Below are 14,208 nucleotides of genomic sequence, written 5' to 3'. Positions count from 1 at the left end.
TACTCCAGCAGAGGAAGTGGAATGAATCTGAACATTTCAACCTTTTTCTTCCTGGACAGATTAAGCCAGTAATCACCTAAAGGCCTAACATGCAAAACTGGCTTAGACTTGATCTTATGGTTGTCATTATTGTACCTTATTCTATGTTCTGAAAATGTTTTTTTTGTTCTTTGTATTATGCCCTGTTTGAAACTGGAAGCTAAGCTTATTCTAAATTCTTGAGTTTGGTGATACCGCATGCATATGTTCTACAATCTCACAAATATTTTTGTTTGGTTATTTTATTTCATCTGTGCATTTATTTCTCCTGATTTTGTCAAATTCTCAAGTTAAATGCCTCCATTTCTCCAAGGATTGACTATTTGCCTCAAGATTTTTAGACTTCTATGTATTATATGGCTGCTATAACAAACTTTGCCTTACAAGGTCTGTCTTTACTGAAACGATTACCTTACTCTGTAAACCAGTAAGATGTGTATGGCTAAATCCTGTAAGTCACGGTCTAACGGACTCTACTGTGACTTAACCAAATGGCAGATAAAAATCAGTTTTAGCTGTTGAGTTTGTTTTCTTTGTTCATCAGCTCAATTGCCCTGCTGAGCTTTTGTAACAGTAAATGTCAGTGTTAATGCTGGCTCTTTTCAGGAAAGGTTTCTCTGGCAGTTATCTAATACATGCATGCTGCCTTCTGACAGGTCTTTCATTTTGCCAGAATTTTGGAGTCCATTGTGGGTGTCTTAAAATGGTCATATCTGAAGTAACTGGGAAAAACTAAAACTAGTATGGGCAGCTGCCATTGTGGAAATGTTTTTATAGTGCTGGGCGTTCTGCATTACCTACCTGATATCTGTTTAGTCCTGAGAAGAATAATTTTGAAGACCATTGCTACCCCAGTTAAGCGAGACTCGTCCTGCTGAACAGTTAAATGAACTACAAAGTCTGCTGAAAATAGACTCATTGCAGTTGTTTAAGAGAGAAGTGGCTTTCCTAAGTACCTCTGTAATGTGAAGGTCTTATCTTTGTCCTCAATCAGTTGAAGAGTGCTTATATTGTAAGGATTCTCATGGCTAAGATGAAACGTTGGTATGTTCAGCTGACCAATCTGTATAACTTTTTGCCACGTGGCATCCCAAGAAAAACACTGAAATCTGCACTGTGAAGATGCCATGTTCCCATGCTGCGTCCCATCTTTAGGATGCTATAAGCTATGCTTGCTTACTGGAGCAGGTTGTTGTTTTAAGACTATGCAGAAGATAGGAGGTGCCTGTGCTGCTGGTCTGCATTCTGTGCCCTAAGCATGAAGACTAGTCCTGTCATGGTTGGGATGGTCAGGTGTGATACGGGATTAGAAATGTTATGGGAGAAGGTATTAACTTCATAGCGTCAAGACTGTGCCCTTATTAGAATAATTTATTATAGCAGGACAGAAGCTGTCAGGTGTGAGAGTTTCCCTTAACAGCCTGAAGAATGATTTGACTTTTTTTTCCTATTTTTTTTTCCTAATTTTACTGTTTTAGGAAAGAAACTGCGTCTTTCATGAAGTGCAGTTAGTGGGACAAACATTTGGTCCTTCTCATTATTATGCTATATTATTCTTTTGTTTCTCAGTATAATACCTTAAAAAGCAGCTCCTCAGGAAAAAATCACAAAATGGTATTTCTGGCTTACTGGAGATAATGTTGGTAAGGCCTTCTAAAGCTGATTCTTCTTATGTGAATTTCCTCTAGATCCTTGAAATCTTGAGTTGGTTTTTTTATTGTGAGATGAATTTGCATCATGTGTTAGGTATTCAGGCAACCATCACAATATGTAGTTCAAACACGGCTAAAATGTAGTATGTTGGAGGGGCTCTGGTTATTCTAAAGAAGCTGTACTTAAGGTGATTGAACGTAAAATCTCCAAATGTGGCATAACTTGCTTTAAAACGTAAAGATGATGCGTTCCATTACAGGAAAATTTGACCTCAGTTTAATTTCCTTTTACTGGAATCCAGTGCCAATGTGTGTGGTGATTCCAACCAGGTGTTTCATTATACCAGTGTGCTGTAAAAGACTACTTCTATCTGCTCGGGGTATTAAGTCTTTCTCAAAGACCTTCATGCAAACTTACTCCTGGATCAGCTTTTAAAGCTAGCTGTCAAATACCTCAGATAATAAACTCAAGATTCTGTAATATCCCAACTTTAAAGACTGATCTGAAAACTTAAGCGTAATGATAAAATGCTTATTCCAAACTTGTGCTCAGTATTTTAGTTGTTTCATTTAGGTACAAGGAGTTACATGACGAGGCTCGGATAGGAGCTGATGTGTTTTCATGAGCCCAAATTGCTAATATGTTTCTGCATGTAAAATGGAGCCTGATTTACAAATCTAGTAGTAATTGTGTTAGGAAATTGCACACCTTTTGTCTGGTAAGAATCTTCAGCTCTTCAGAAATGACTACTAAACTGGAGTAAAGTGGCGGCTGTGATCACCTATAGCTTTGTGTTCGTCTCATTTTGATGTTTGTCATCTTAAAGGTTAGAGCAGTGAGAAGTGTTTCAAGTAACAATGCCAAATACACCTAAAAGTAGAGTGACTTTCATTTAGTAAAAGCAAGGGCAGATCTTATCTTTGCCATAAGTTAGTGAGGTTAATGAAAATGTTGCTTGTCCAGAGGAAGTGACTGAGCACTGCACTAAGCAGATGGCTGCAGGACTTTTCAGCCCTAACAGCTAGATCCAGGATCAAGGCAGCTGCTGTGGGACACAGAAATGAATATTGTATTAGTATTCTGTGTTATGGCTTGGATCTCAGTAGCCATCTCAGTAGGATCTTTTGTGTGAAAGTGTATCAAGCCAAACAAGGGCAGGATGTGTAGCAGGATGAAAGGAATAGCAAATTTTTTTGCAGTAGGAAACTTGTGAAGCAGTGTTGGAAGTAAGAAATAAGGGGTGGCTCATCTGTTTCCATCTCTAGAGCTCCTCTGGAGAACCCTTTTGGGCTGAGAGGAAAGAATTGATGTAGAAAACCCTATTATGGAAACTTTGTGGCATGCAAACAGTCAGCTGATGATTTGGTTTTGGTTTTTTTTCTTTTCCACACGAACAATGTGGTTTTTTTTCTAATAACAGGAGTATTGTAATAGGTAAAACTGGGATCTTTATCAGTTCTAGATACAGCATGACAGTAGCGTTTGAAGACAGAATGCCGGTTGTCTGAGCTGATCAAATCTTCAGTGGTCAAAACAATTCTGCAATGAATGCCTTGCCTGCTTGTCTCCCTGTTTTTATTGCTGCTGCTAACTTCACGTTATGTTTGAACACTTTTTCCTCTAGTCCTGCTCTGGGCTAACTGAGTGAATCTCCTAAGCTTCTGAATAAAAGCTTGTGTGCTTGAATAACAATTGGTGGTTATGGAATTTGCACAAACAGCCTTCACTCCTTCATGGGAGGGGAAAGTCTTTCATGCTGTATGTATCTACTGCATATAAATACATTTTATATGTGTTTAGCTTGTGTGCAAGGCATGATGTTTGCTTGAAGTATTAGACTTGTATGTATTGGCATACCCACAAGTAAGTCTGCATCCATTTTGGGGAAGAAGGCAGTGAGAGTTTGTGATGGGCTTCATGAATTGCTAGGTTGCACAGTCTCTCTTTGCAGCCATTGTCTGCTCTGCTGATAGTGACAGTATAATTCTGTTTCCTGTCTTTTTTCTTGAATGCATTTGGATTTGCCTGTACATGTACTGAGTAGAATCATAGAATCATAGAATAGTTAGGGTTGGAAAGGACCTTAAGGTCATCTAGTTACAACCCCCCTGCCATGCGTAGAAAACTTCATGTGAAAGGAAGAGGCTTTATAGTACTCAAGAAACAAGTGGTGTGAAAGATGAATTGTCTTGTATGGCTGCAGATGGATCCACAGCGAGTAGCTGAGCATGCCTTAAGCAGATTCCTGGCCTATCAAGAGCAGAGGTGGCCTCAGGGTGCCCTGTGGCAACTGGAATTGTATGAATAATTAAATGAAAGAACGTCAGTATTGTTTAAGAAACAATGATACTTCTATCTTGGAGTTTATTGCAGGAGGTTGATACAATTAGCTTCGTGATGTTTGTGTGAAGACTAAGCCATATCATTGTGTTGAGCTGGGGACTGACTAGCTGTGAAGTGGCTTTGCAGAAAAGGACCGGAGTTCCTGATGGCCACCAAGTTGAATGTGAGCTGGGAATGTGTCCTTGTGGCAAAGACAGCCAGATTATCCTGGCATTAGGAAGAACATTGCTAGCAGGTGCAGGGAGGTGTTTTTTCCCCTCAGTTAAGCTCTGAGGAAACCGCATCTGGAGTGCTATGTCTGGTTCTGGTTCTCCAGTAGAAGGAAATCATGGCTTAATGAAGTGGGTTCAGAAAAGGTCCACAAAGACTGCTGAAGTTTGGAGAGATGAGGGGAGGGTTGGAGAGCTGGGATTATGTAACCTCAGGAAGAGCAGGCTCTAAGAAACTTAATGTATATACATACCTAATGAGAGGGAGCAAAGATGATAAGCCACCACTCTTTTCAGTGCTATCTGCTGAAGTAACAAGAAGGAACGGGCACAAACCGAAATACAGGGAATTCCCTTTAAACATAAGAAAACACTTTTCTACTGTGCCTGAACAGAGGAACAGGTTGCCCAGAGAGCTGGGAAGTCGTCATCCTTGGAGGTAATCAGCACCCAGCTGGACGTGGCCCTCAGCAGCCTGCTCTAGCTTGCTCTGAGCAGGGCCTTGGAACTGGATGATCTCCAGAGATGCCTTCCAACCGTAGTGATTCTCAGTGATTCTGTTATTTGGTGGCTGAGAAATCCGGAACAATTTTCTCTGCTGTATTATAGTAAAATTAGAACTCTGCATAGTATGAAGGTGCAGATTTCCTATTTGGCTTCCCTTCTAGGTGACCTGTGTTAGAGTTCTGGGCATACTGTTTCTTCTGGAGCAATATCCTGAATTGCCTGCACTAGTGCAGAAATGCTGCCAGACTTCTGCATTTGACTAGTAACTTAGGCTCTATTTTTTTAATACTTCCTCTTATAAAAGTCTGTTGGAGGGGGAAGTATAAAGTGCCCAAGTTACAGGAAATCTGTGACAGTGATTATCCTATTATTTGTGAGGCCCTTTTTCAGCTGGACACTGGGATTTATGCAATGTACCAAAGTCTGCTTTGGTGAACACAGTGTGTGTTGGCAGTGTTCATTCTAAAGCATGTCTTGAATGCAACGCTAAGCTGACTGTGCTGTGTGGGTTCTGATCTTTACTATCCTGTAACATCTACATTTTTACTATGAAGAGGAGGAGGGCTTTTCTTTGGAAAACTTTATTTGGCTACATTTTAATGTGTATGCCTATTAAGCTTCCCTGAATATTGAAGGTAAGGGCTTATGTTCTGACTCAATTTTTCTACCCTAGGAAGTCAAATCACGTTAGTCTGTTTCAAATCTAGTAAATTTCTATGAGTGCAATTAGAAGTTACTACAGCAAAATTAATGCTAGCACTGGTGACTTAGTAATGTAATGCTGCAGCTTCTGAATTGCTGGTCTTGTGCTATTTACTACAATTTTAGTTAGTATATTTAAGTAATTTGATATGTTGCTAATGATAGAACTTGCAAAGATAGTCTTGGGAAGCTGTGAAAACTACAGGGAACTCTTCAACTCATGCAGCTTCCTGGGGGAGAGGCAGCGTAACTGCTTGTCTTCTGTACCACATACGGGACAGTTTGTCAGTGCCCATCAGGCTTTGGCTGTCACTCAAGGTGGCACATCAGTCTCCTTCATTAAGGTGCTGGATGTTGTGCAGCTTCACCAATGCTTTCAGTAACTAGGGGAAGGGGCTCTTAGCAGAAGTAAGCCCCACAAGACTAAGTTTTGACACTCAATACCTGTTCTACATACTCAAGGAATTAGGATTATTACAGTGTCTTCAGTGCCTCCTTGTGCAGTCTGTTATTAAGCAGTTCTGTTAAGCTCTTCCAGAACAGAGCATTCACTGCCATGGATATATTAGACTGGAGGCTGGGGGGGTAAACAGATTTCAACAGAAAGCATCTCTCTGAAGGATTTTTATGTAGCAGTATGCACGATTGGGATTACTGGCTTTGTGGGGGGCCCTTAATGTGAACACTGAATTTCTTCTGCCGGGTCCTGTGCAGTGAGGAGTGCACAGATGGGAGTTCAGCTGGGCTCTGGGAAGCTTGATTTGCTATTGCGGCATTCCTGAGTGCTGGTGGGAGAGAGAGAGACTGATGACTCACCAAGTCAGGTGGTTATGCCTCTGCTGTGTGTCAGAAATTGCTTTCCCCTCTGCAGCAGGCTTTCTCATCCCTGTGTCGGGGCACGAGAAGGACAATCATTTCCTAAGTGGTAGTGCTTAACTGCTGAATTCTGGCTTTGCTGCACTGTTACTCCCTGTTTCCGCAGAATAAGGTAAGGATCTCTGTTTATATGATAAAATAGTGATGGATTTTCTTCCATGCTGTGAGAAGACTCCTTGTAAAAATCTCACTGGAGTCTTAATTATGAAGAGATCTTTATGGTAAGGCAGTTAATAGTGTAAATTCTGGGTCTGATCAAATGTTTGAACCAAAACCAAGGAACTGTAACAGAAAACAGGTTTTTCCAGCATTGAGAGCTAGACAGTTATATTTTTGGGGTTACTGTGTAGCCAAATTGCTGTGCTGGGATTGAAACCAAGATAGAAAACTTGGGTTGTTGGCCCTTTCTTGTTTAATTATGACTAAATATTACTTTAATAAATCACGTTTCAGTCAGAGATGGTTCTTCAGCAAGTAATATGTTGATTTCTGTCACTGCTAAGCAGAATATGTCCATGTTAGAGCTTAAGAGCATGTTTAAAATCAATTGGTGAACTGTCGAAGATGAGAAAGATTCATGTATGTAAGTTGTAAAGGATGCCAAGATGCATCTTTGCTCATAAGGGAATTAAAATTAAGCTAATGTCCTGTGTAGGTGTGCTAGTGGACTTCTGTAGGAGTGGATTGCGTATAGTGCCTAGTACTCTGTGTTGGCAATAGGCCTCTGAAAGTCTACAGGAGCTCAGTAGCTTTCCAAAATGGCTAACTACCATGGCTTCTGGGGTAAGTACATGCTGCCTGCACATACATCATGTTGTGTTTAGCAAATCCTGACGTGCTTTAGGGAGCTCCATTTTATCTGAGTAATAACACTGAAAACATTTAACAGTGTAGGTAGGTAAGGCAACGTTTCTGCCCTCAAGGACTTTTCCATATAAAATGAAAATCTGTTAGTGCTAATACGCTAGCACAAGAAAACTATGCAGAGATAAATAACAGCATTTTGTTTTCTTAGTTTGCATTCAATGTTAAATGATGTGTAGCCCATTAAAAAAGAGGTCAGCTTGTCTGGGTGAGGACTGGCTTTTTAGACTCTGTTTTGTTTGGAGGTATATAGGAGATGGAGCACAGAAAGGTGAGGATGAATTCACTGTGCCTTTTATACTTGGAATAGTTAATAAATGTGTGTTTAAAAGCAGTTGGTGCAGGTGATAAAGATCAGGACAAAACCAGGGTTTGTTGGTGCATTGCTAGGTGGCCTAGGAGAGGACTCCCATTCCCTTTTACCTGCCTTCGCCTGTCATTTGGGAAAGTGGCTGTAGGAAGAGAGAGTGAGCAGAGCAGCCACAGCAACAGGAGCTGAAGGCGCTGGGTGTCAGGATGTTGCAGTTTAACTGCAGAATGACTTTTCTGAGATTCTTATTTGCCTCCCTGGAAGCTAAGCAGCTGCTTGCAGTGGTGGTCGGTTGAACTGTGGCGTTTGGATAGGAAGAAGAGTTATTGTAAATTGAAACTGGCTGGTGTCCTTGCCTTTCCTTGCTTCATAAAGCGACTCTTCTCTATGGGCCCTTGTACTGTCTCACTGACAAACAGTGTTGTTAATTCAGTTATGAGAATCTGGTTTAGCTCTCTATTCACACAGAAGATTTTGGTGGTAGGACTCGAGTGTTCTGTGTGGTGTGTTGAAGTAAATGCTTTGGGTAGATTTATAAGGCAGGCTGCTTTTTCATATGACCAGTAATTGTGCTCCAGTTTTACAACAGTTTAATTGTTAAAAGCAAAAAAGCTGAGCTAGTTACGTTAGTCTGATCTGAAGTAACTCTTACCAGTTCCTTAGGACCTGCAGATTGCTTTGCAAGGGCCTCCCCTCTGCCATTTGTTAAGAGGATGCTTTTGAGAAATAAGCAGTGAAATTCACATTGTCTTCTGGGCCTAGACAAGTTTAAATGCTGAACTATCATTATAGAGAGGAAGAGGGTCTAACAGATACCTGACATCTGACTCTGCCTTTGAGCTTAAGAGCAGTTAGCAGTTCCACTCCTTGGTGGTTGTGATCAGCTGTTGGGGTGGCTGTTGTGAAATGAATCAGTGGGAGCCATGTTAAACACAGTCCACTCCAACGAGACATGGAGCCTGGAAGAAGCTATTCCCTCAGGATGAATAGGAGTTTGGCATCACTTGATCTTTTTCTCACAGAGCAGAGCCAATGTTTTTAAAACATTTAGATTGGGGAAGAGGCTGAGGGGCAGAGGTCTTGTTAGTGTAGTATTAAAAAGCTGGGAAACAGTTACAAGATTTTAAGAATAGCAGATGTCTGTTACCTACTGCTCCTGAAGAGCAGGCAGAAAAGCATCCTTTAATGATGGTGGATAGGGTGGCAGTGTAGCTGTCTTTTTCCTCATAGTAGATGGGTCAGGTTTTCAAGCCTGAGCATGCCACTGTGTATGCTGCCTTGCAGAAGATGCTGGCTTAGGTTAAGCTTGCAAAGACTGTGAGTGTCAACAGATGCTTCACCTGGTTCACGTCACCAAACCACAGCATTGTACACTGGGGCTGCCATACTGTGCCTTTCACCACTGCTGGGTGGTAGACATGGTCAGAGAGTTGCCTCACAGTTCTCTAACACTAATCAGTTTCCAAGGTAACACAAAGCAGGATAAGGGCTGACAAAGCAAAACCATTATTCTTATCGGCACCAGAAGCAGGCCAGCCCAACTGTCGATCACAAAGGAGGTCTTCTAAAACAGCTTTTCCTGTTCCCTGAACTGTGACTGGCAAGAGATGGCAGTCAGGTTTTTAACTGTTTCAAGTTGGGGTTTTGGGCCATTATTCAGCACAATTTTCCTGTAATGCTCCATGGGTTTCACTGAGAGCAAGGATTGTGTAATACCTCACTGTGAGGCATCTAAGAGAGAGCTCACATGTTTGTGTGCTTGTGGAAATGTATATTTCTTCTTCTGAACGCTGTTGATCCTGCAGCTTAAGATAGCAAAAAAAGAAGTTTCACAATTAATGTTTATAATATTGCTTTTAGAGACCCTGGCAGTAAAGCAGCACCAGAACATTCTCATGCTCAGGATCATAGAAACTCCATATTTTGAAGGAGAATAAATGAGATGTGGAAGATAGAATAGATTCTTCATTGTTTAAATATCCTGTTATTGGGGTTGGAAACAGTCCAGCAATGTTGGGACATTTTTGGAGTGTAGCTATTTCACTCAGCAGTGTTTTGTGGAGCATATTATGGAGTGATGTTCCACTCTTGGTGTTCTGCAGTGGGGGAAGTTAGCTCTTGTCTTTGCTTAAATAAGTTACCTTTTAACTTTTTATAGCTTTAAAATCAGTGTGGTTAAGGTGCTTGAGGTTGTGTGAGTTTGGAATTCTTTCTCACTAGAAACAAGGAGAGAACAGACGGAGGAAGAGGAGGAACTTACAACATGTGTATTCATCAGGACTGACTCTTGTTTTTTCCTTCTCTACAGTTGAAGAGACAAAATGAACTTTTCCAAGCTACCCAAAATCCGTGATGAGGAAAGAGAGGCTTTTGTTGGTTATGTCCATGGAGTCTCAGGACCTGGTGGGTATTTCATAGGATCTGTTTAATCTAATGTCTTGTTAATCTTGTTCGCTTGGAAGTGGAGAAGTATAGTAGAGCTTTTCCTCTTTCCTGGGGTGGGGGAGGAGCAGGCTTTTTAAAAAGGATCACTGATTGGTCTGATAAAATATTAAGAAATATGCTAACAGGATATTACTGCTAATTCGTCTTATTTAAAGATGTAATGAGCAGAATCAGGTTTAATAATGATGATAATAATATCAAAGGTAGTAAGCTTTCTGTATGAGAGGAAGCCACTTGGTCAGAAATCTGCAGGCCCAGTGCTTCTCTAAAAGGGTGAGAGATGCATAGTCCAGTCTCACTGAAATGAAGTTTGACCCTATGATCTCTGGAATACTCAGTCCCTTCCCAGTGTCAGGCTGTTCTGTGTTACTGCACCATAGGTTGGAGGAGCTCAGTGAGGAGCTGTAAGGGTCAGGGAGCGTAGCACAGTGTGGTGGTAGTAAGACTGGGAGAAGGAGGAGGACTCCTCCTCCTTTATCAGCTTAAATAGTTTCTTTACACTCTGATGGTAACAGCTTTTGAATACATGCAGACTCTACCAGGTTTTCTGCTCTTGAAGAGGTAAAGAAAGGGATGGGAAAGTGAGAACAGAAGAATAGCATGTATTTTTGTTAATGCAGCTTATTTGATGAGTAATAATCATTGGCTTATGTCTACCTAAATAAATACCTGTTCTTTAACTGCCAATTCCTTAACTGCAGAAGTGCTACTTAAAACCAACAGCTTTATTTCCTAAGAAGTGGAAATATATTTTTATGTAAATATGTGAACCCTGTGTGGAAGATTGAGATTACAATATAAAAGACATAATAAATTTTGTCCTAAAGCAGCTAGGCCTCATGTGTGATCTGCCGAAATCTAACCCAAAACAGTTTTAAGGCCCAAAACATGCTGTAAAACAGTCTTCTTCCGTTGAAAGTTAAGTGCCCTCATACCACTTTTCTACAAAATAAAATAGCAAAATAGTGTTTCCTTTAAAGCTTTGTAGGCGTCTGCCACTCTAGATACAAGGGTATGTATTGCCTTTAGCAGGCACCTTGGCTTGATCTACACATGGAAATAGATTATGTGAGCGTCCAAATGCTACCAAGGTAAACAGGAGTTTGAGTGACTTGAAAATTACGGTCCCCAACCACAGGTTTATGAAACTATCAGGTGGGCTTTTTCCATTTTCCTGTATGTTTTAATTTGGTCAGATGGGAATGTGGCCTAGCTCACTGAAAGGGAGAAGTGCCTATGTAACTTGTCTGTCAAGGGTCACTGCGTCTCTAAAACTCTAAACACTCACCATCTGTCAAGACAGATAAGAGATGATGGCATGAATTGTCTGTGACCTACTACATTCTGATAGTGTCCTCTTACCGAGCATAAAGGGACAGTGTGAAAAGTATAAGGAAACTTTTGTCTTTTAAACTAGAAATGTCAGGATTTGTGGCAGCCTACTTACCCCTTTTGTGAAATCAAGAATGCACTTCTGATTTGGTTGAATCCCAGACTTATGCTGTGCAGTTCTTACTAACTTTTGATGGGTAAATTTCCTGAGCTATAAGAAAAAGACTCACCTACATGCATGTTGTTTCCAGTGGTCACGGCGTGCAACATGGCAGGCGCTGCTATGTATGAACTGGTACGAGTAGGCCACAGTGAACTGGTGGGAGAGATCATCCGGCTGGAAGGTGATTTGGCAACTGTTCAGGTGTATGAAGAAACATGTATCCTTTCCACTGATCCCTCTGCGCCTGCCAGACTACTTAGTCCAGAGCACTGGAGTGATGAGGGTGAAGACGATGACCAGCACTGGGTACTTCCAGTGCCAGCAGGACATCTGTTCTGCACATTCTTGGTAAATGCTGATGGCTGTGAGGTAAATCTTGTCTTGCCTGTCTGTGTGCTGAGGAGATTTCAAGTGGATATCAAATAATGTGTGCTTTAGAGTTTAAGTTAATCTTAGTTTAAATAGTAGAACTCATTCTTAAGGAAGTTGTCTCACAAATGTCAGCTATAAATGACAAAACTAACAAGTAGTATTTGTTGCATTTATTTTCTTTGCTTTTGAAAGCTATGCTTGTGTAAGAGGGCAGGTTGCTGCCTTCTGGGCAGAGTACTTTACCAGACATAATAGGTTACATTTTTGCTTCTGCAGTGTGCTTACAGAATCTTGGTCCAGCTAGAACACAGTCTGTATCCTAAAATCTAGTTAACATAAAATATATTTTCTGTTACACATAAATGAGAGAATGTCAGAAAAGAAGTCATAAAACTTGAAGCCAGACCTTTTTTTTTTTCCTTGTATTCTTTTAAACTTAAGAGTTGGCTCTATCTGTAGAGGCTAGGGGTAAAACCTGTGTTGGCTCCCAAAGTTTCGTTCTGAGGAGTTGGATGGTAAACTGGTGACTAGCTCCTCTTTGTACCTAATGATTTATCCTTTTAGATGGCATCACCATTGTAATACCTAGTAACCTTCCAATAGTACATGAAGCAAGTTTGAATATAGTTTACTCTTAAGTTCCTCATGGGAGGAGTCTGCCATAGGGCTCTCTGAAGTCAGCTTGCATTTAATCTCTTCAGTCTTGCATAGGGTTTTGGGGTTTTCTTTTGTATTCTAGCAGGGCCTTTCCCAGGCTGCTGGCCCTCTGCACAGAAGTCCATTGTGCATCTTTGGAGTTAGATAGTGCATAGACTGGACAACTTAATAAAGGAAAGGAAGAAAATAATGCTGGTCTTGGACAAACTCCCTTTAAAATTAGACTGCTGTCAAAAAGGCTGTGGAAGGCTCAAGGTCAAAACATTTGTGCTCTCTAACAAACAAAAATCTATACATTTCATAACATTGTCTGACTTTAACAATCGAGCCTGTTTTCTAGGTTTGAAGATGTAAGAAATGCTTGATGTTTTGTCATCCTGATGCCTGGCACTCCAGCAAACTCATCCAAACAGTTGACTTGAACTAATGATCATGAAGCAGAGTATTTACCCCTAGAATGAGCAGCTTTGTTGCTTTGGCAATTTCAGCTTGAGTTGAGTATAAAGCATACATGCTTCTCAAATGATGATGGTTAATAAAGTAATAAAAATATGACCTTACAGTCAGGAAGGAGGTTCTAGATGATGAAGTTGTGAATGTGGTACTTTCTTCCCCTTACTCTGGATGAACTTTTCCTCAGCAAATCTTTAGCTGGTGTCTCTGTAGGAGATCCTGTACTCCGTACTGGCAAACCCCTGTCAGTGGAACTAGGGCCTGGCATCATGGGAGCTATTTTTGATGGTATCCAGAGGCCTCTCTCAGACATCAGCACTCTGACCAAAAGTATCTATATCCCTAGAGGTGTCAACGTGTCAGCTTTGAGCCGAGATATCAAATGGGAATTCACACCTTCAAAGAATCTGCGGGTAGGTTCTCGCAAGCCTTCCCCCCTTTGCTTCTCTACCCCCAGAGTTAGGGCTGGAGCAGAGTGCCAGGGCTGGGACTGCTGGGAGCTATGGTTTATGCAGCTTGTGTTGGGAGGTGGTAGTGATGTATGAGCCTGGATGGGGACCACCAAAACTTACTCTGTGTGACTTACAGAGTGTTGCTGCTGCATCTGAGAAACTTACAAAGTTTTAATATGTTTGCAAAACTGTAAAGAAGCTCATGGAATTGCACTAAATAAAAGGAATGACTGTGGAACACATCTTGCAAATGAAGGTAGCCTTAGAGCTGGAAAATGTCATGGCTTTAGCCCTTGGTGGCATTTTTTTTTTCCAAGCCTACAGGGTAGAATATGCTATTCTTTCTCTACTTAACACATTAGGCTTAGAGGTGTATAAGAAACAAGGAAGATTCCTTGCATCAGTCAGTAATTGCTACTGTCTGAGCCTTGAAAGGCACCTCAACCCAGATAGTGTTGCTAGCAATGTTCTGTTAATGTAATGATGTATGCAAATGGGTTACTGTGCTCTAACAATGCATTTACAAAGGGAGTAATCACAGTGGTAGACTTAATAGCTATAGTTACTTTATTAAGGTTAAGGTTCTTTTTTAAAGCTGGAGTTCTTGCTTATGACTAATACACCTCTTCTGATTCCAGGTTGGCAGCCACATCACTGGTGGAGATATTTATGGTATTGTGAATGAAAACTCCCTTATCAAGCACAAAATCATGCTGCCCCCACGGAACAGGGGTACAGTTACATACATTGCTCCACCAGGAAACTATGACACTTCAGTAAGTCTCCGAAACAGCAGTTGCTGATATATTCCATGTCTCTCTCATAGGGTTG

At 41.0% G+C, this 14,208-nt stretch overlaps 1 protein-coding gene across 2 annotated transcripts in view; it reads left to right on the top strand.

The window, feature by feature from the left end:
- ATP6V1A (ATPase H+ transporting V1 subunit A) overlaps positions 1–14,208 on the top strand; it is a 30,616-nt gene that overhangs the window by 2,871 nt on the left and 13,537 nt on the right. The window contains exons 1-5 of one of the 2 annotated variants that reach the window (XM_061454218.1): positions 6,274–6,441; positions 9,812–9,906; positions 11,532–11,660; positions 13,124–13,338; positions 14,016–14,153. In XM_061454218.1, coding sequence (XP_061310202.1) covers positions 9,825–9,906; positions 11,532–11,660; positions 13,124–13,338; positions 14,016–14,153 — 564 coding nt within the window. In that variant the 5' untranslated portion in view covers positions 6,274–6,441; positions 9,812–9,824. Of the gene's footprint in view, positions 1–6,273; positions 6,442–9,811; positions 9,907–11,531; positions 11,661–13,123; positions 13,339–14,015; positions 14,154–14,208 lie in introns of those variants that run through there. The other variant, XM_061454216.1, reaches the window with a different exon arrangement.

Source organism: Pezoporus flaviventris, unplaced genomic scaffold (assembly GCF_033815535.1).
Source record: "Pezoporus flaviventris isolate CSIRO_AGI_PZ_B2104156 unplaced genomic scaffold, CSIRO_AGI_Pfla_v1 ptg000015l, whole genome shotgun sequence".
Classification (NCBI taxonomy): domain Eukaryota; kingdom Metazoa; phylum Chordata; class Aves; order Psittaciformes; family Psittacidae; genus Pezoporus; species Pezoporus flaviventris.
Note: the sequence above shows the minus strand (reverse complement) of the source record. Positions and strands in the feature narration are given on the sequence as shown.